Source organism: Podarcis vaucheri, assembly GCF_965113315.1.
Source record: "Podarcis vaucheri genome assembly, chromosome: 9".
In the NCBI taxonomy this organism is placed as follows: domain Eukaryota; kingdom Metazoa; phylum Chordata; class Lepidosauria; order Squamata; family Lacertidae; genus Podarcis; species Podarcis vaucheri.
The window spans coordinates 40127139-40149526 of NC_138767.1; the positions used below are offsets into that span (position 1 = coordinate 40127139).

The following is a 22388-nucleotide window of genomic DNA, read 5'->3' on the forward strand; positions in this document are numbered from 1 at the left end:
CATGAGATAAACTAGTTCGTGGAAAGCTTTTATCTTCAGCTGGTGGGTCATACCCCAGTCTAATAAGGATGCTTTTTGGACCACTATGCATTTTGGACCTTTTTCTTAAGAGAAGGCAAAAGGGAAGGGAAAATATGGGGGAGGGGCGAGGAGAGAGAGAGAAAAGACAGTCATATATGGAAAAAAATTAAAAGTAGGGCCTCATGATGTAGGCTAGGGTTAAAGGTGAATCCAGAAAGGTCAAAGACTACTGCTTCAAATCATAATTGCAATTGTAAAGGATTTTTTTTAGCAGCAACTCACTCTCAAATCAATTGTAACCCACCTGAGAACAAAGTAGCATGACCAGCTCCACAACAGAACTACTAGATTTCATGCACACCAAACCTAAAGAAAAAGAAAATATAAAAGATATATAGTGATCTACTTGGGTTTATGTTGCAATTCATATTTAGTACCTCCTGGAAATCCTACCCAAGAGTCTATTTTGTTAGTATTCTCTCTGTATTGTCAGTATGGTTTATATTAACAAAAGGAGAAATCTTACAGCTTCAATTTGTTTTAGCATTCAATCCTAATATATCAGTATAAAACATGCTAAAAGCAGGCGCCAGTTTTAATCACTGCCATGCAGTATTTTGATATAAAATGATGCCTTGGAGCTATTTAGCTGAGATTACATAAATATTTGTGTTCCAAGTTAATAAACGCATACATAGCATATGGTATATTGATTTATAGTACTTACATTTCTTCACCTTGGAGTGGGTTGATCATTATATATGCAGAGAAGGGAAATGGCTCTATGACCTTTGCTTTCTCCATTGAGCTCTCTCCCTTCAGCCCTCCAGCTATCAATCAAGTTTCCATTTTGTTTCATGGCAGCAGACATCCCAAACACTCTTATTAGTACTTTGACCCTTGACCCTCACCTAAACCTTAGGGGGGAGGAGAGTGCAAGCAGTACCTATACATTTGTGATTAGTTTATAAACTAATTTGGTTATTATTAGCAATTCACACTTCATACTAGTTTCCTAGTATAATGTGAAAAGGTGTTATCACAGCCTAAGATGGTAGAGTTTCTAGTTATTAACCTGTGCTTCAACATATTGAAAACTGTTTTGTTTTGGTTTTGCTCCTCTTTCGGATCAATTATTAATAAAACTAGAAAAGCTAACTAAGTCAGCAATATTCAGCATTTAGTGGGTTAGAAAAATATAAAGTCAATAGAGCTAAAGCTGTAGGGCACCTTTTTACTCATATTCTTCTAAACAAGATGTCACAACAATGTAGCTCCCACTGTAAGCACCATACCTAAAAACATAAAACCAGAAACTCGCCACTCACAATGCAATATAATATAGTCTGCACATCTGTTTCACCATCACACATTGAAATACACAAACCTTTTCAAAAAGATGATTGCTGTAAAATTTAACTACTAGTATTCGAAACAGTTGCTGAAATTTATTCAAGAACCAAATGCTGGTTCTGGAAATACCCACAACAGCCACATTCAAACATAACAGTAAGCCAAGGGCCTAAACTAAACTGCATGAGCTGCATGCTGGTACACGCAGCATGATCACTAGTACTTTTCCTTTCCCCTGGAATGAGTAGGGAATCAAAGTAGGGAAAGCTTAGTGTTATATCTAAACCTGGGATCATGGTTTGTGTGCCCTAAGAAACCACAACTGCTAAACAGGTTTAAACCATGATTTGTTGTTGGCTTACTGGCTGTCAATTGTTAGGACAGAGCAAGGCACGATCCCAGGTTCAGGTGAATGCCTAGCTGTTCCCTTCCATGTTTGTTTATTGCTCATGCCAAGGGAGAAGTAAAGTCGGAGTGATCAGGCTGCATGCACCAGCATGTGCACAGAATGGTTTATTAAGCCAAGAACCATGGCTTAGTAATAGGTGAAAGCATACTTGATATGTACAAAATCTTGTTTCAGGAATTTTACAACACAGGAAAGCGTTTTAAGACTTCTTTTTAAATGGGCAAACCAATTAACATTCTGCATTGAAAGACGCCTCAGTAAAGAAAGCGTCTTCAAAATGGCCGGTGCCAGTTTTTATTGCACATTCCTCTACTATTCTTAGTTAAATAATAACTACATGTTCTGTGAAATGGTTGAAAGAAACCAATTATGATGGAATCATAATCCTTCATAATTTTATTTTGTTACCAAATCTTTCTAGCTTCAAACAGAAGTGTGTTACATGCATCACAGTGAAATATGCCAGTATTGAGAAACCACATATTTGTTTCTATGATCTAATGGACTTCCAATTGCCTTGAAGTGTTCTCCTCTCCAACAAGAGAGTGCCACATCTGTGCCTACGAACACATCATAGTATCTAGTGCCACTCACTTTACCCCCATGGAAGTTGTTATGTGCTCTAATTTGGAGGCATGGTAGAAGTTACTGGAAGAATCACAGAAACTAGACACCTAAATGAAAAATGGGCATTGAAACGGGCAAAGGGGGAAATCAGAACTGTGAATGATGGTATGCTAAGAATCAATCCAGGAGAGGAGAACAAGCCCTTTAAACCAAATTGTCTAGTTCACAAATCATTTCTGCCTCCTAATACTCTATCTTAATTCTGCCCAGCAAAAGACCACCATCTGCCTGCTTTGTTATAAGGCAAGTTTCTCTGTGCAAATCAGTCTCAGATGTTCAAGGGTACTGTGTGTTTCCTGCTCTCCTGTTTCTCTAGAAACTGCCTTTCCCTCTCATGTTTTTCCACTCTACAAATTGCTTCTCTTGGAACTTTTTTGCACGAAGTTTTTCTTATTCATTCAATCTGCAAAATACTGAAGAGAACCTGCTCTCAGCCTCTTTGATATTAAAACTATACAGTACCTTACATTGATCTTGATACACTTGGCTGCTTCAACCTTTGAAACTGACAGCGCATCTAGATCATACAGACTTTTTGCTGGACAAGCAATGCTAAATACATTTCCCCCACCCCCTTTAAAATCAGAACAGAACCCATGCCATCATATGCAAGAAGGAATTTTGCTCTTTAAAAGGCACTAAGCTATTCAATAGTCACAAAGGAATAGAAGAACTGGTTTAATCTAATCTTATATCCTATTTATGGCATTGATAAAGAGAAGATGCTTCAGTCAAAGGCAAAAGTTCAACAAAAATTCTAGTCTACCAGTGAACTTGAATTCTTGCTAAACTTTGCCTATGAATGCCTGTTGAAAAATGATAGCCCCCCCTTTTTTAAAGACTAATGCCACCCAATACTGTTCTGATTCCTACCTCCTACAACTTATAGCAGGAATGGGGAACCTGTTGCTGTCCAGATGTTGTTGAACTCGAATTCCCATCATTCTAGCCAGCATGATGATAGAAGTTATAAGCTCAAGAGTATCTGGAGGGTCAGATGTTCCCCATCAATGACTAAGACAGCTAGAATGATGGCAAGGGTATCTCAACCTGAAACACTGAGAACCAGGCTGTTAAATGAAATTGGTGAAGTATACAAGCCCTTCTGAGTCTAGAATGGCTGTAACATGAAGCCAATGCAGCTACAATAGGCTACATCTTTGATTTAATGGAGTAATGGCAGAGAAGGAGAACAAGAGAGACAAAAAGAGAGGGTTGGCCATGAGAAGAACCAATTTAAAAAGAACATTAGAGAAGGAGAAGTGGATGGAACGAACAGCTTAACAGATAGAACGAGGGCATTTAAGTTCCTGGGGAGGAAGAAAGACCGGGAGACAGGTAGTTGTGCATGTACACTGGAGTTCTCAGCACCCGCTTTCTTAATGCTGGCCCTTACACCCTACAAAAAGGCTAATTCTTGGAGACTGTCCTTTTTAGTATTTGATGTAGCATGAGGGTCTGCAACATGAACAGGGGAAAAAATGACAACTCCAATATGTATATATCACCTTATGAACCTTTGGAGAGCCTACCCATAGTAGATGAAAAATAATCCTACGATTTAGATAATAGAATATCATAGAAGTTAATAAGAAAATTCTAGTGTGATTTGGGTATTGCTTAAAGAATTCCATTACATAAAAAGTAACATTAAAAACTTGCATTTTTAAATATTAAAGTATTTAACCTTATAAGGAATTAAAGGGGGGAACTTACTTGTACCTTCTATCAGTAGCTCTTGCCCATGGCTACCCAAAAGAGTACGTGACAGGAAAGGAGCAAAATCCACAAATATCTCTCTCAGAAGTGGGGCAGCCTTTTCCAAAGCATGCTCAAGCCTTTCTGTAATGCTAAGAGATTGACAAGGTTGAAGAGGGGGACCCCAGGAAGCTAAAATGCTGAAAGAATATGAATATATGTGCACAAAAGTACAAAATGCATCAACAGGAGTTCCCAAACCAGTTGCTAAACACCACTGTGCTTTATTTCTTTTTAAGTTACAGTAGTAGTGATAGAAATCTAAAACTTCCTATTGACCTCAAATGAAAGAGCACAATCCACTCCGAAGTGAAGAGTGAGTCCCATAATTACTTAAATAAATAGGAAAGTGATACACCCCGGTTCAAGAAAGTTAAAAGTTATTTAAAAAATACCTCATGTTTGAAGCAGAATCCTCAGGCACAGAAGAAACTGTAGGAACAGATGGTAATCTTGAATTTGACGATCCACTGCCTGCAGAAGATTTTAATAGAGCTTAGATAGCATATTAGCATATGAAGCTTCCTTAAATGGATTCAGACCATGGGTCCATCAAATTCAGAGCTGTTTACTGAGACAATACTCTGTGGTAACAGCTCTCCACAGCCTTAAGCAGAGATCTTCATTAGTTCTATTATCCAAGATCCTTTTAGCTCAAGATACCAGTGACTGAAATGTACATCATCAGTGGAAAACCAGGCCATTACGGCCAAGCCATGCCCACCTGCCAAGTGACATATGATGTAGGAAGGGTAAAAGGCACCTGGACCAAAAGGAGCTTCTGAAATGCCTATTAGCTGATGATTGGTGCTTCAGATGAATCATGTACAGTGCTTCTGAGAACAGCAGTCTTTGCAAGCCCCTTACAAATAACCCTGTGGTGCTTTGAAGTCCCAACAATCAGATTCAAAGCACCACATCACTTGCTGTAATGTCAGGTGAGTGGTCCCACCCTCCAGTCCAAATGGGATGTAGGGGAGATAAGGATCTGGTTGTTGGGATCAACTTCCTTGACAGGGTTAAGCTATGCCCTGTCTGTATCTGCACAGGAAGCAGACAGGTCACACACCCTAATTCCATGCTTTCACACAATGAATGCCCCCAAAATGCACATGTGGGCTTGATATTACCTGTATTAATTTTCACATTTTTATTTGATTTACACAGCTCCCTCTCTAGCTTTGCAACATTTGTTGCAAAGATGCTGCTTAACAAAGTTCCTTGTGCATCAAAGGCCTGGCATTCTCACAAAGTGAGATACAGGCTTCCTTTTTAAGCAAGTTTGCAGTACACTTCTGTTACATGGTCCACCGCAAATCAACTAGCAGTCCTCCATGTTGCCAGAAGTGTGCCTGAACCACTATAAATTCTGAACCACTGAAACAAGGTCAGCAATAAATATGAAGACATCCTGGATAACACTTGCAAACATGTTGCTGTTGCATACCCTACCACCTGCCATGACACTAGTACCTCTTTAGCATTCCATATGCAGCCATCTCTAGGCACTCAGCCTTCAGTGGTGGTGCTTCAGAAATATGTCCTCCATCACATATATCTTTTGAAAAATAGTCTACCTTGGGGACAGGAGAGGGTTGGGGGAAAAGGGTGATACAATGCAAGGGACAATTTCATCAGGGAAAGTCAGGTCACGGATGTTTTGGACACAACAAAGGGCTAAAATAAGGATGCCAGATGCTGTGGGAGGGGGCAATAATGGTTTGCTATTGTTCTTAGCTTCATTATGTGAGATACACACCACACACACACAAACATTGTAATTTTATGTTGAGAACCACCTTGACATCTACGGATGAAGGGTGGTATACAAATTTAATCAATAATAATATTAAAATCTGAGATAATTTTTTCCACTAATAGCTTGCAGGACTTTCCAACAGAAGCATCAATGCCAACATCTCTTCCTTCAGGTCAGAGACTGTTGACTGACAGATTGATTGTTTTCATAACATTTATATACCGATTGACTGTAAAAAGAAAACCTCAAAACAGTTTATAAAAGACAAAAACAGTACAATCGATAGAAAATTACAACCCTACTTTGAAATATACAAAAGTTAAAACACTAAAACTGATTAAAATGACCTCAACTTTTCTAAGCACCTGGGTAGGCTTGTCTAAACAGGAATGTTTTCAGTAGGCTCTAAGAAGAGTACAGTGAAGGCACCTGCTTGATTTCAATAAGCAGGTAGTTCCAAAATGCAGGCGCTGCCACAGTAAACAATCGAGTTCTTACAAATGCAGAACAGGTATTATGTGGCACCTGTAGTTGTGCCAATTGAAGCAGTTGAGTGGGCACATGTAGGGTAAGGCACACAGTATAACACACACATACGCTTATACATACACAAACACATGTGTTTGCTATTGTGTGGACAACATAGCTTAATTCTTAATATAGACCTGGAATAGTGGTTCTCCAATTGTGAGACAGTCCTGACTCCTTTTCTGTACCTTGGACCGATATATGAAAAAGTAACGATGTATGGAGTCTTAACAGTTTATCATGCTAGTTGCACTTTTGAGAGGAAAGATGGAGAGGAGGAAGAAAGAAGTCCCACTTCTTTTTCTTTCCTTTGGAAACTTGAAATGTTTTGGGGATCCTATTTGTTTAGAGCTTGCTAACCCTAGGCAAAATTTAAGAGTAAGCACTATCAGGCAAAGAATCTGTTTTCTTCCAAAGGGAAAGCATTCCTAACCACCTTGGGTAGCTAACTTTGACAAAAAGTATGAACTGCTATCAGTTAAAACTTGCCTCTATGTAGCAGGCCTAGGAAATAACCTCAAAAAACCCTACTAGTATTTTTGTTCAAAGTGAATAAGATAAAGTTGTTCCAATAAGAGTACACCTGTGATCTTAAAAATTTGTTTGCTCCTCAGAAACATAATTGCCAGGTATCAAATAGTAACTGGAGGGGCTGAAGCATGTAGCAGAATGAAACCTTCCTAAAGCTTCAAATATTGGGGTGCGGGTAGGAACAGACCAATTCCATAATGACCTGATCTATCAAAATAGGATGCCTCTATTTCTCCAACATACGATGGACGGACAACACAAAGCTTGAGATTTGTTTCTAATTATTATTTGAGGCTCTGCCCATGATTTTGTTCTGCTGTTGCCCCAGTTTTTGCTGCCATGTTTCCTAATGAGTAGAAGAATGCCAGACACAGTAAATGGCAGTGAATAGGTGGGGAATCTATAGGTGAAGAATCCATAAAAAGAGGTGCAATGAATCGTATTGTTGTAGAGTTGGAAGGGGCCACCAAGTGTCATCTAATCTAACCTCCTGCAATGCAGGGATCTTAGCTTAAGCACCCATGATATGACAGATGGCCATCCAACCTCTGCTTGAAAACCTTCAATGATGGAGAGTCCACCACCTTCCAGGCGAGTCCATCTCACTGTTGAACAGCTCTTACCATCTGAAAGCTATTCCTAACATTTAGTCAGAATCTCCTTTATTGTAATTTGAATCCATTGATTTGGGTCCTACCCTCTGGAGCAGGAGAAAACAAGCTTGCTCCATCTTCCATGGGACAGCCCTTCAGATATTTGAAGATGGCTATCATACCATTACTCAAGTCTTCTCTTTCTTCAGGCTAAACATACCCTACTCCCTCAACTGTTGCTCACAAGGCTTCCAGACCCTTATCTGACTCAGTCTAAGTAGAAAGTTGTGCTCATTTTCTGCTTGCAGTAGACAGCAACATGGTAGGCTGACTTTGATGCAATGCCAACATGCAGTTTAGCAATAAAACAATGGGCGATATTCAACTAAGTTTTACTAAGAAACACTGAAATTAATTAATATGACTAAGTTCAGTCCATTGATTTCACTACTCTGAGTAAAACGTAGTTGAATATAACCTAATGAATCAATTTGAGCCACTGGCTCAGACACTCCCTACTGCCCTCTGGCATGGCCATCAGGAGATTGGAAGAATTTCCTTCTGTTTTTAATTAATCACAGTTTCTCATGCCATCCAAACCTGGCCAACTATGACTAATGTTAACTATACTTAGCGGAAAGAAGCCAACTTTAAACCATAGTTTCTGAAGTTGGCTTGCTTTCACTAGCCATACTTAAGATTAATCACAGTTTAGGGACGCGGGTGGTGCTGTGGTCTAAACCACTGAGTCTTGGGCTTGCCAATCAGAACATCGGAGGCTAGAATCCCTGTGACAGGGTGAGCTCCCATTGCTCAGTCCCAGCTCCTGCCAACCGAGCAGTTCGAAAGCACGTCGAAGTGCAAGTATATAAATAGGTACCACTCCGGTAGATAAAGTAGATAAATAGGTACCACTCCGGGAAGGTAAATGGCATTTCCGTGTGCTGCTCTGGTTTCACCAGAAGTGGCTTAATCATGCTGGCCACATGACCCAGAAAAACTGTCTGTGGACAAACGGCGGCTCCCTCGGCCAGTAAAGCGAGATGAGCGCCACAACCCCAGAGTTGTTTGCGACTGGACTTAACTGTCAGGGGTCCTTTACCTTTTTGAACACACTAAACTGTAGTTAATCTAAGACAATTAAAAATTTTCCAATCTCCTTGTGACCATGTCAGAGGTGGTAGTAGTAATAGTTATGTGTATTCTAACATTTGTGCAAAAATACAAATCTGAAATAGTCTGCATATAATATTGCTAGAATGCTAGTAAACAACTGAAAATTTCAACTGTAGCATTTAAAATGTTTTTTAATTTGCCAAATATAGATATTACCACACATTTCAGAAGGCAAACCAGTAAGTCCAAAAATATGTTTTATTGGGTTTCGGGTTTTTTAGTTGTTAACAATCCTGACCCCTCAGGATATAACTATAAATTTAAAAGAAATAATGTTAAGCTATCTAAAATATCAGCCCTTGATTTTGGACATTCAGAATAAGCAATACAGCTTTTAGTTACTCTAACTAGCTGAACAAATAGGTTTATGATAGAAAACCTGGCACACTTCCAGCTAAAATTAAGTTTTTTATTGTGGCACATGCTGCTTCAAGTTACATTTCCCATGCAGCTAGAATCAGCTGAATAAATGCAGCAGTGAAACTCATCTGTACTTTACCTTGGAAAGGGAAAGCGTCCACACAATCGTCTCATCCCCAAAGTAAGCCCCCAATCAAGGCCTGCATCTTGGCAGTAATCTTAAATGATTATCACTTAATTATACCAGTTATCTCAATAGTGGCACTGGTTTGTCTAGCTCAGTGGTTTTTAAACTTTTTTTTCTCTGAGCCACACTTTCAGAATAAAAATCTTCTCATGCCACACCAATATTTTTATTGACAAGAAATGGGAAACAAGGAAACAACAACTAGAAGTGTTAGATTTATAACACAGAACACAACTACTTTATAATATGATCATGAGACATCCAGAAAGTATAAAACAATGCAGCTATATAGGAACACGAATCATTCCCAAAATATAATATTGATTGTCCTTAAATCTTCCAGCCACAATTGCCACCCTCTCCTGCCACACCCGTATGGCACATCACACCCTTTGAGAACCACTGGTCTAGCCAGAACATTTGAAAACAACCATCTGCTTTAAACAGAGGTTGATGACATCAAATTAAGCTGAATACAAAGAAACGCTACACAATCTGGGGGGGGGGGACATAGCAAATGATTTTTATGGAAAATCCATGTGTGTCATGCTTGTGGATTAGTGATTTTGCTTTTAAATTTGAATTGTGGGTCACTGTTGGACAGACTGACTTTTTGATAGCAAGAAAATAAAATGTTGTCCACCAGGGAAATTTCCCCAAAAGCACTTTTAAACAACAACAAATATTCTAATGATGCCTATAATCTCAATCTTTTTAAAACTGTAATCCAAGGCAACATATTTCTTTCAGCAAACAAGATCATTTAAAAATGGGCAAAGAACAAAAATGCCAATTACATGTTATTTTGCAGAAGACTTCAAAGCAGTATTTCATGTAAAAGCACTTTGAATAAGGACTAAATGTAGTTTTCAACTACAGGTTTCATTTAAGGGATAGCTTTTGTGCATTTAGAGGAAAAGAGACATTTCAGAAGCATGTTTTCATCTAAAACACACATGCAAGTAAGTGCGGTAGCTACTTCAAACATGTGGAACCAAAGTGACTTATCTCTCTTATCCTTTCACTGATAAACTGGCTCCTTCAAACTGACAGTTTTACAGACATTTGCAAGGACATAAAAGAAAATGCAAATAGATCATCTGTCTCGCACCCTTCTAGTGAAAGCTTATTGTTTATTCAAGGTCCCCAAGGGTCTAAACAAATAATGTCTCTAGCAATAAACTGTCCTTAAAAGGAAGTGCTGCTCCCAAAATGCTTGCATGTCTTTGAATGTACATATGCAAAGAAAAGTGATACCTAATGTGCAGTTTAATGACAAGGCCACAGCTACTAGAAAAAGCCGCCCCCGCCTCCCTTGTCTAACAAAGTCCAGCAAGGATCAGAAACAAAGGATTTCTTTTTTAAAAGGAGTATCTAGTTAAGCAATGATTTGGTTTCCTTGCCCAAAACTTTCTGGGCCAGTCTACAGGGAGTAAACAAAGAAAAAATTAAACTACTAAAGATAAATTATTATTTACTTTAAAAAAAGAAATCCTTTTCTCTATACCAAGAAGTGCACAACATTATTTTGCTGCAAAAACCTTCCAAGCAAGCAGGGCAACATTAAGGAAACCCTATGGGGCACAATCATTACTCTTCAGCATAACTCAGCAGCTGAATTGCCTAACCCGGACTTCCTCAGCCTTGGCCCTCCAGATATTTTTGGCCAACAACTCCCATGATCCCTAGCTAGCAGGACCAGTGGTCAGGGTTGATGGGAATTGTAGTCTCAAAACATCTGGAGGGCCAAGGTTGAGGAACCCTGGCCTAACCCACTGTTGGCCAAACTTGGCCCTCCAGCTGTTTTGGGACTACAACTCCCATCATCTCTGTCACGGTCCAGTTCATGGGCGATCGAAGTCCCGGCCGGGATGTCAGGACCAGGGGCAAGATGGCGGGGTGGGAGCAGGAACGGGGGTCCAGGAGTCAGGAGACAGGAGCCAAGAGTCTGAGGGTCAGAGAGCCGGGAGTCAAAAAGCCAAGGGACAGGAAGCAAGGAGTCAAGACGTCAAGCTTCCGAGGATCAAGAAGCAGGGAGTCAAGAAGCCGAGGTTCAAGGATCAGGAAGCAAGAAGCCAAACGCAGCAAGGCAGGAAGCATGTTGCTGTGGCAAAGAGCCGAAGGGAAATGCTGACCTTATGTCCCCTCCCAGCTCTTGCCAACAGGTGCTGTGAGTTACCAATTGGCCTCACCTGTGAGGCAACACCTTGCCTCTTCAGAACAAACTTAGGAAGGCCCCAGTCCTGCAAAGACCTATTGGACACAGGACCTGGCTCCTGCACAAACACCTGATAATCTCTAGCTAACAGGACCAGTGGTCAGGGATGATGGGAAATGTAGTCCCAAAACAGCTGGAGGGCCGAGTTTGGCCACCACTGCCAAACCATCAGTTTGGAATGTTCAGTTTTACACATTCATTGCATGAAGCCCAGGCATCGCCTCGTGAGCTGGCATTTATGTTCTGGGGACACCATACCTTCCTTACCTACTTGTTACTGGAGAAACTGCAACTGTTCCCCTAGGTGGCATTTTCACTGCCATTCAGAATGTGGCTGCGTAAGTGAGCAATGTGTGGTAAAGCACCTGCTTTGCATGATGACAGTTCTAGCTCAGTCCCTAGCGTTGCCAGGCAGCAATGCCGAGTTCCTTACCTGAGACCCTGGAAATGTGTTGCAAATAGACAATTCCAGGTAGATGGACCAAGTGGCCATCCAAAGTGGCTTATGTAACCCACCTGGTGTTCCTCATCTAAAGCATCTGAGCGTCATGGTTTCTGGGATGGTGAGTGAGGGACTTAGCAAATGAACCATAAATAAGAACTACAGCACATTTATTTGCAATTTTGCTTTCCACAATTCATCTCCATTTCTCCTTACTTACCAGGAGAACCTCCCATTGCATCTGGAGCTTGGGCAGAATCCAAAGAAGAAACCACACTGACAGCATTTCTGGGCAAATTTATAGTGGATGTAGAGGCAGCCACGGACTTCTTTGGTGCCACAACAACACTCCTATGAGGGGAGAGAAAAAACATACAATTCAAGAACCCTTGAATGTTTAAGGATATCTGAGTATAGTCTTATGATATTCCAAATTCCGATTTCTGCAAACCAAAAGCTTTCAGCCAGGTTTGAAGGTTCATATATTACCAAATAAATAAATAAGAATTAAAAAATTGTCCCGTAGCACCTTAGAGACCAACTACGACATTACCAGTTTTACTTTTTGCAAGGCTATTGTTATAGAAAGTATGATAACATCCCACATTTTTATATTAACTGCTCCAAAAGGATAGTAAACAAAAAATGCTGTTTGTTAGAGCATAGCAGTCACCACTGGAGGCAGTGCTACTTCAAAAATTTAAACACTTCTGCTTAAAGTACATTAAGAGAAGTACAATAGGAGAATACACATAAGAAGACTAAATCTCTTCCTTAGAATCTTCAGTTCCTTGGTAACTCATTGCAGAAATGACCTAAGAAATCAATGGCCTGTTTGTATTAATACGTCTCACATGATTACTCAAAACTGAATACAACTCCTGTTTCAGGCATCAGGGAAAAGAATATCTTTTGCATTACTAAGACATAATTATGACAAACCAATTTCAATTAAACAGTAATGCTTTATTCCAAACACCTAAAAGGCCCAGTTAAACATACGCTAAAGACACTTTTAATTGCAAGTTAGCTCCATAAACATGCAAAACCTCAGCTAATGAGCTAAAGACTACAGCTGATATATTGTGCACTCCCAGAGCAGTGCTTCCTTTTAATTACCTGGTGTTAACTATAAGCCAAAAGTCTTCAACATTCAATTTATTTAATCACATCTTCTGTTGACAGTATTGTAAGTACAGGTTGAACGTATTCCCTTAATAGCATTAAAATATATTCAGTTTCTAAATAAAGTGCGTTAAAACTAGCTCCAAGTTCACATACGATATATAAAAAACTTTTCAACACTTTATAAATGTAATTTTAAAAAGACAAATTTTCATTGTTCTCATTTTAAGTCCCAGTTATTATTATAATAACACTAAACCATATCCTTGATTAACTAACTGTTCTGAACACTATTCACTATAGACATGGCAGCGTGTGCCATATCATTATAAGGGTGACTGCTAATGTTAACTATACTCTAAAAGATGGAAGCAACAGCCACCTGAGCCCCAAGCCAAGAGAATGTGTTTAAAACCATGAATTCTTCTCACATATACGTAGAGTTGCACTGAACAAATGCACTGCATAAGGAAACTAATACCAATGTGTTTGTGAACTCTGGACCTGATCCTAAATTCACAAATGAGTAGCACTGAATTAAATTAAATGTGTACATAAAGACTAGGGTCATAGCTAGCCAAATTCAGTATCCTGATACTCAGAATTTATGTCTGAATTAAAAACAGAAATGAGGTGATTACAATAAGGATGATCAAATATGCACCCAAAATTAGAAACTTTTAAGAATACTGGTGGGGGATTTAATATATATTTCTGCATAAGTGTCAACTAAGGGATTGGCTCTTCTGGGTAGAATCCAGAAGGGACCTGCAACTAATTTCGTTAGAAACACCAAATTTTCCCCTTGGTATCCACTCTTGAGAACAGAGCATTTTGGAGCTAGTTGTTTGACTAAACTCTCACCAGTTTCCTTAAGAAATGCCTTTCTGAGATGCGTTTCCAAGTGATGCCCACTGCAGTCTTGGACAGCTGCAACAACAAGGTCCCATATTCAGACAAGACTTTGTATTTGTCGTCAACCTCAGGTGGAAGACATCACTCATTGTCTGTTAGTCTGCCCTTTATATAGAGACTCAAGAGATCACTTTCTAAAACCTTTGTTCATACAAGCAAGCAAGCACACCCTGGCAGAAATGGTTTTGCCATTTTATTGTCATTCATATTGTGAATGACAATAAAAGCTTCGTAGCACACCAAGTGGCTTTCTATGCACTGGCTGCAAAAGAAATCAGGAAAAATGAATTACGGTAGATGAAATCACTATAAATTGTTGAAATCAAGCTGGATCTGAGTTTGTTCATGTCTCTGGCAACTTCTCTCTTTTACATCATGGATGTTAGCAACTTGGATTTTAAAAGGGGGGAAATTCATTAGAATTGGAGCTGTAAGCGATGCTGGAGGGAAACTGTTTTAATACTCAGGAACTTGGCAATATCTTTGCAGCTTTTTCTATTATGGATGGATTTTTCGTGCTATTTTATGAATAGTATTGCTTAATACAAGTTTGTCATGGCCTTTGGCTAGATCAACTGAACTGAACTGAAATATATTTCTAGGTACAGTATATACATTTATTTTCTCTATCCATTTCAGTTTGGTTTTAGAATAGGATATAGTACAGAGACAGTGATAGTGACATTTGTGAATAATCTGCGTCTAGATATTTAGGAAAATGGTGCTGTGGTTTAAACCACAGAGCCTAGGACTTGCCGGTCAGAAGGTCGGCGGTTCGAATATCCACGACGGGGTGAGCTCCCGTTGCTCGGTCCCTGCTCCTGCCAACCTAGCAGTTTGAAAGCACGTCAAAGTGCAAGTAGATAAATAGGTACCGCTCCAGCGGGAAGGTAAATGGCGTTTCCGTGTGCTGCCCTGGTTCGCCAGAAGCAGCTTAGTCATGCTGGCCACATGACCCGGAAGCTGTACGCCGGCTCCCTCGGCCAATAAAGTGAGATGAGCGCCGCAACCCCAGAGTTGGCTACGACTGGACCTAACAGTCAGGGGTCCCTTTACTTTATAATAAATTAGTTCAATGGTTCCCAATTAGGGGTCTGGGGGCCCCTGATGGTCTACAGAAAACACCCAGGGGGTCTCCATCCCCATCCCTTGCCTTCCCCCAACTAAATTTTTACATTTTTGCATGGTAATATCACAAATTTTGTGTTCTGTTTTAGCACTGTGCTTTTTTCAATATATTGGCAAAATTGGTTTTGAAATCACACCACGATAACGATTTTGACCCAGCAATACACAGCAATATATTGCTCCTTGCATGAGGGAGAACAGGGCAACCGATTTGAAGCACCACACCGATATCACATGATGATAATGCTGCTCTGCCTCAGTGCACTTTTCTCAGTCAGCAGGAAAGCAGCAGCAGCCACAGTGGATGTGTATCCTTGCTGACTGCCCCATCCCTACGCCCTCAAAACATGCAGCACAGCTGCTCCTTCTCTCATCCCCACGCCTGATCGGCACATCCACCTACCCACCCGCCCAGTCTCTGTGACTGCTCCTTCCCTCATCTGCCTGCTTCATCTCCAATTTCAGACATAGTGATGTTTAGCTGCTGATATATCAACATGTTGAAAACCAGTTATTGCTCAGCCTTAGTCTGTTTTTCAGTGGTACCTCGGGTTACGTTACCTTCGGGTAACGTAACTTTTGGGTTGCGAACACGGCAAACCCAGAAGTGTATACTTCTGGGTTTTGCTGCACGCGTGCCGCGGCGCCTCAACTTGAATACTTTTCGGGGTACATACAGACCCCGGAACGAATTAAGTTCGTATCTGGAGTGTCCACTGTATACCTAAATTCCTTTGCTTATTAAGGGGGCTACCTCACATTTTGTTCAAAAATGTTGTTTTGCAGAGGTAGCTACCATAGAATTAACAAAATTTTCAAAGGTAGGGGTTCCGTGGCTTGGATTTTGAAAAATAAGGAGTCCTCAATAATTAGCTAGCTGAGAATCACTGAATTAGTTCATTTATTACATGTATTATTAAATATATTAAATCCCCACGGTAAGGCAATGAGTGCTGCTGTTTTATTTAAAGGACAGGCTTGAAAAGACTGTTGGTGGTACAGAGTAGGAGCTTGAAGGGTACTCCTTTGAATATCACTTCATCCAACTAATGAATTATAAAAAGAGAGAAGACTTTAGTGTGAGCATCCAGTATCCCAAAGGTCGGATGCAATCTCGTGAACCACATGCAGGAAATCTGAAGCAGCCCTGAGGGTGCAAAGTGAAACCTAGAGACTAAACTGTACAGTGGCAGGGGGATATCTGTATGGTCAGGAACTGGATCAGCATGGGGTAACATTTAAAGGGCCTCTGACTTTGACCTTTTCATTCCCTCTGAACAGCGCTTGCAGATGTTACAACTTTCTGCACCTGTCCCTTGTCCACAAAACCCGCCACAACACTCAGCAAATACAAGTATATGCCAAAACCCTCTGCAGAAAAACCAGCAACATACACTTGGGAGTCTTCCTGGACTGGACTGGTTGGAAGGAGGCTGGCCTATACAAAGGTGAAAGGTCAGTCACAGAGCACTGAAAATTAGTGCGGCTCTTTAGAATTTGGGGGGGGGATAGGTAATAGGGGCTGGTTTTACTCTACTAGTTCAAAAACAACCCAATCTTTGATTGCACCTCTGTAGGAGTAAGCTTAACGAAGAAACAAGGCAGCACACATTTGAAACTTGTTAAAATTGTTAATAAGCCACATGCAACATGTAAAGGGTGAAGGATGGTGGTTAAAGTCACCCTTGTGCGTTTTGTCAATTCGCCACTCCTAATCTGACATGACAAAGGAATAAAAGAACAATGTCATAGTTCAGTTAGTTTCTAGCATTTGACAGAGACTAATGGTCTCATGCCTTTGAGGGAGGAGCCTATAAGCCTTCACCATATATATTTATTTATTAAGTTAAAAAATGAAACCTATAAAATTGGAGAGCATGTGTGCTTTTCGAACAAGTTTTCACTGCACAGAGCAGTCAATGTTGCAGCTTTCTCTCATCTTTACTTCCTAAAAACAAAACAAAAACCATAAACAGTACTGACCTTATAAAATATGGGTTTTAGTCACAATTAAACAGAATCATATTATTCATCAGGACTATTAAACTAACTACCAATGTCTTTACAGTAACAACAACAGCAACAAAAAAGTAGTTTTGTTCCTGAAAGGTTACAGAGGACAAAACACTGCAAATAGGCTGCTAATTCAGTGTCTCTACTGGCTTAATGAAAGAGTCAGACCAGGCCTTGAACTTTTATCAAGATAAATCCCTGTCACCCACTAATCACCAGACTGGATCTTCACATAAGATAAAAGAGTAATTTTTGGCATGGGAATGAGCGCACACACCTTGTTGTTTGCAAAAACCCACAACCTGGCACTCTTTCAGCAAGGTTTCACTCACATAGCTGTTACTGTATACTCTCCAGCTATGCCTGGAAAGTTGATAATCCTTAAGATATGAGGAGAGTTTTGATTTCTGACACAACATTCCTGAGATAAATGCAGGATCAGAGAGATGCTTTGAAAGTCCCAGAGATGCTTTGCCGTAAAACTGCTACATGGGGGGAAAAAACTTTTAACAAGGTGTCTTTTCCAACTCACCCACCTCTCCACCCCCCACAGAAAAAAATGAAAAACATGAACTCACTGGGCTTTGTGTTCTGCACCAGACAATATATTAAATATAAACCAGACACACTAAGTTATACAGAGCATCCTGAAGTCTGCTTGTCCAAAGTTTCCCACTGTAATGTTAGTATATTGGTGTGTCCCTGGAGATGAAAACCTCTTTTTGAATGTAGCTCCAGTTTCCTGAATACAAGGTCATAACCTATTCTATCCACCCTCACCCCAGAACTGCAACAGACCCTTAGATGTCATCTGAAAGAAAACATGTTTTCCCACCAAATTTACAGCATCAAGACTGGATGACTTTAAAACTGATAGCTGCAGGTTTTTTTAGCTGTTCACATTTTTAAATAGGTGTTCTGTACCCACAAATGTCTTGATTACCTTCTCTAATCTATAAAATGTTTTGGATTCAGGATCTTAAGAAGATCCATGTTACACTTAACAAGTGCATAGTGTATTAAAATAAATCTTAAGAGTAAAAGGTTGTAACTTGTGACCATAGAATGGAAAAAGTAAGAGCAAGACATCATTCATAAATGTATTTTTGAGTCTACAGTCACTGACTTCATTCAGTCTTTGCTACATTAAACTGAGCACTTGCTAGCACAGCTAGATCAAGAGATGATTTGGCAAAGGCCTATGAATATAAAGAAGTGAGTATCATTGATACTGAGGACCGGACATTATGTAAGGGAGACACAGACAGCTGCAGGATACGGCATGTGGTACAAAACTGATTACACTGTATGGGATGGCTATACCATGATGCAATCTTGAACTAAGTGGAGGCTGGGGGCCATGGAGTCGGTCACGACTGGACCTAATGGCCAGGGGTCCCTTTATCTTAAGTGTAATGTTAAGTAAAATTGGATGCTAGAATGAAATCAATCCCCTGAAAATGTCTGACATATTGTTTTAGTTTAGAATTATCTGCATTGTTACGTCAAATAATTTTTTCTACAGAATTGTGTAAAATTATTTGCAGAGACTCTGAAGCAAACAGTCCCAAACAATGTTTATGCTGCTATCACAACACCAGATTATTTTTTTAAAAAAAAACCCTCACGTTGTTCACAGTTTTAAGTAAAATAGATTTAAAATGCAATATTTCTTACCTGTCAAAGGATCGAAACTGTACAGGTTGTTCGGCAGCACCATCCCCAAGGATTCCAAGAAAAGCTGGTGGAAGAACTGCCGGGTCAACTGTGGCCCCATCTGCAGGAGCACTGACCAAACTTCTTAGGATATCTTTCACATTGACATTTTTTGCCGTTTGCACAGAGGATGCAGTTTTAGTGTCCATCTCAGTCTGCACTTCACTTCTGCTTTCTTGAGATTTATAGACTTCTGAAGAAAGCGTACACAGTACTTCACTGATTGCATCTGGGCCTGCAATGACGCTTTGTATTTCTGCTTCTGTAGCAGCTTCAGAACTGTGGTCTAATCCGGAATGTGCTTCCTCCTCAATACCTGAATCTCTTCTTTGCACAGACGCAACACTTTCCAACTCCTCGGCAGGTATGGGAGCCACGGCGGTAGTAGCTGCAGATGGGTTTTCTGCATCTTGAAAGATACACAGAAGGAAATTGTCATCAGAAGTTTACATTAAGGTTCCAGCAATACGTTTCTCAACAAACGTCAGTTTATAATGAAAAGAGGTTTCAAAAAAGGAGATACCACAGAGAGAAACAGTAGTTTACACCAGGCGTAGGCAACCTAAGGCCCAGGGGCCGTACGCAGCCCAATTGCCTTCTCAGTCTGGCCCACGGATGGTCCGGGAATCAGCATGTTTTTACATGAGTAGAATGTGTGCTTTTATTTAAAATGCATCTCTGGGTTATTTGTGGGGCATAGGAATTCGTTCATCCCCCCCAAAAAAAATATAGTCCAGCCCCCCCACAAGGTCTGAGGGACGGTGGACCGGCCCCCTGCTGAAAAAGTTTGCTGACTCCGGTTTACACTTTCATTCCAACCACATTTACTCAAAATCAAGGGCACGCCTGTCGTGCTAGTCGCACCACTGAAGCAGGAGGTATCAGCATGTGTTGTGTGTCGGAGCCCTTAAGAGGAGCATTCACACACTCACTTGGGCACACGCAGGGATGGAAGGGTATAGGTGGGCAGACATGCCAAAATAACAGAATAAAACACAGCAGAAAACACAATTCAGTAAAATATGTAACTATGCTGATATGGCCTTTTAGCCATTTGCATTTGGAAGCACCTCCACACCAAACTGTCCTCCATTTTGGCCCAAAGCGCCAAAATGTGAATATAAGTATTTTTATCAATTTAGCAGTCATTATATTGTTATCATCACTGATCCATTATGACCGAAATGACTGGGGGGAAGGAAGCATTTTGTTAATATCCTGCCATACTTTCCCCATCAAAAATGGAAATGTGCTAAACCAAGTCATGTATAAAAGGAATTTTTAAAGATGAAGAATCCTATTGGAAGTTTACCACTAACACAGTATTATCATCACAAGGAACGCCAACAAAAATATTAAAAATTAATGTTCTGGGCAGTAAACAAAAGCATCTATAAAAAATAAATTCTGCCTAATAGTTAACTAGCCCTGAGGGATACTTGGGAACAAATTCTGTATTTAAAAGTAGTAATTAGAGGAGACTTCTTACATCAATTTTCAAAAACAGTATATTAAATCTAGTAAGTGTTTTGATTCTGTACATTTAAAAAACATACACACACACATTCCATGAGGTGTACATCTGTTAGATCTTTATGTTCTCATCAGAACCACTTTCACAGAGCCTATGGACAAGTATACATTTCAGAATATTTACATATACATATAGTTTGAATAGAATCTACAGTGGTCTTAAAAGCCTGAATTGTCACTAACCTGTTGTTGCAGGCTTGAGTGACTGAACAGACTGAGGCCGCCTACGTTCATCCTGAGGTTCCAATATGTCTCTATATTTTGATACCATGAGGACGGAGATGAAATATACTACTGCCAAAGCCAAGAATTGTGCCTGTTTGCTATCCTCCTGTAAAAATAAATGAATACAGCCTATCAAATTCCATTCTAATCGGAATATTATTCTATCACCTGCTACAAACTTATTTCTTTGAGTGAAGCACTAGAAGCAGTTACAATGTCATTGTAGATTATGTATAAATAATCATCATTTGACAGCAGTAAAACCTCTTAATTACTAGCACTCAAAGCTTGATCTACATAGGCATATTCAGGAAGAAGGATTCTGAGATAGTAGCATAGACTGTTTACTTCAGCTCTCCCTTTTGCATACATGGAATTTCTCGCATTAAGAAACTAGTACACAAGGGAGAAAAATTCTACCCCAGTCTTCCCCATATTGTGCTACCTTTCTGCTTGCACTGAGTTTTAAAAACAACTCAATGGACTAACCAAAACTGTGATCATCTGTTGAGTGCTTAAATTCTTCTGCCACATTCTGCAATAAATCCAGACCCTACTTCATAAAGAAGATTACCTCACTGAGTTTACCCAACATGGTACTTTCAAATGTTGTTGGACTACAATGCCTATCATCCCTGATCATTGGCCCTGCTGGCTGGGTGCTGTAGTCCAGCAAGTTCTAGAGGTCATCAAGTTGGGGGACGCTGGTCTAACATATCAAAAATATTGTAAGAAATAAAGATAGAAAAAAGCAAACTAGATGTTTAAAATTTTGTTAGATGCAGTTACTGAGAAACTCTATTTAACTAGAACTCTGCACATGTCTCAGAACAACATGTGTGATTTGGCTTTCCTCTGAGGAACTGATCCCAGTTCATGCCAGTTATGCAGGAATTGGTTATATTTATAATCAAATCCCAGAAATCAATGCAGTATCCAACATAGACAACATGTGATGCAGCTATCAATCAGTCCTCAGGAATGAATGGATTCCACCCAATAGCATATCCTGTTGTGATCAAACCAAGTAATCTTTTTTCTTTGCTTTTTTAATAACAAGGCTATGATCATCTTATTAAAAATAAGATTTGATTGACAGAGACAACCTTGTGACATTGTTTTACCCCTTAGCTGATGATCCAGGATGACCCATGAAACCTCATCATCTGAGCCTTTTATTATGATATTCAAGTCTAACTCAGCCCTTCATGAAATCCCTTAAAAAAAATTAAATTCATGATAATTTATTCCTATAACTAAGTGCCCATCATAGCCCCAGGTTGTTCAGTCTTCCACCTGGAAGCCCCAGGTTCATCCTCCCTCAGCAAGACTGTTCCACCCTTTTTCCCAGGTCATATTTTTGGAATCTCACCAGAAGGCTGATCTACACTCCCATTTTTCCAAATGCTCCAATGATATAAAATGGTGCAGCACTACAAGCAAGAACCAGCATTTACCCTGGAAGCAAATTTTGAGTTAAGTAATTTAGCAATCTAGAATTGGGAATGGAGTATGGACAGATTACACATGCTATCCTCAGGAATAAAAGCAATACACTGGAAAATTCACATTCCATGAACTAGGGAAAGGACACAGTATATATGAAGTTGAAACCACCTGCAGGGACAACAGTTTATGGAAAACTTAAGCCTTTCATCCTGACCCCAAATTCTTGGTCTGCTATTCCCACAGAGTTTTATGATTCTCTTAGACACTCCATTAGATTTTAACACCACAGGAAACTGCATAAGGATATTGGCTTAGAAAATCA

The 22388-nt window shown here is 39.9% G+C and overlaps 1 protein-coding gene across 4 annotated transcripts in view; it reads right to left on the minus strand.

The window, feature by feature from the left end:
* The window catches only part of LRBA (LPS responsive beige-like anchor protein), a 359890-nt gene that overhangs the window by 252529 nt on the left and 84973 nt on the right, over positions 1-22388 (minus strand). For 3 of the 4 annotated variants that reach the window (XR_014223382.1, XM_082237532.1, XM_082237534.1), the window contains exons 29-34: positions 20576-20723; positions 18821-19268; positions 12183-12313; positions 4564-4642; positions 4127-4260; positions 326-387 (exon numbers count right to left, since the gene is read on the minus strand). Coding sequence is in view for 3 of the 4 variants with exons in the window: in XM_082237532.1 (XP_082093658.1) it covers positions 326-387; positions 4127-4260; positions 4564-4642; positions 12183-12313; positions 18821-19268; positions 20576-20723 (1002 nt within the window). In the remaining variant the exon portion in view is untranslated. The remainder of the gene's footprint in view (positions 1-325; positions 388-4126; positions 4261-4563; positions 4643-12182; positions 12314-18820; positions 19269-20575; positions 20724-22388) is intronic. The other variant, XM_082237533.1, reaches the window with a different exon arrangement.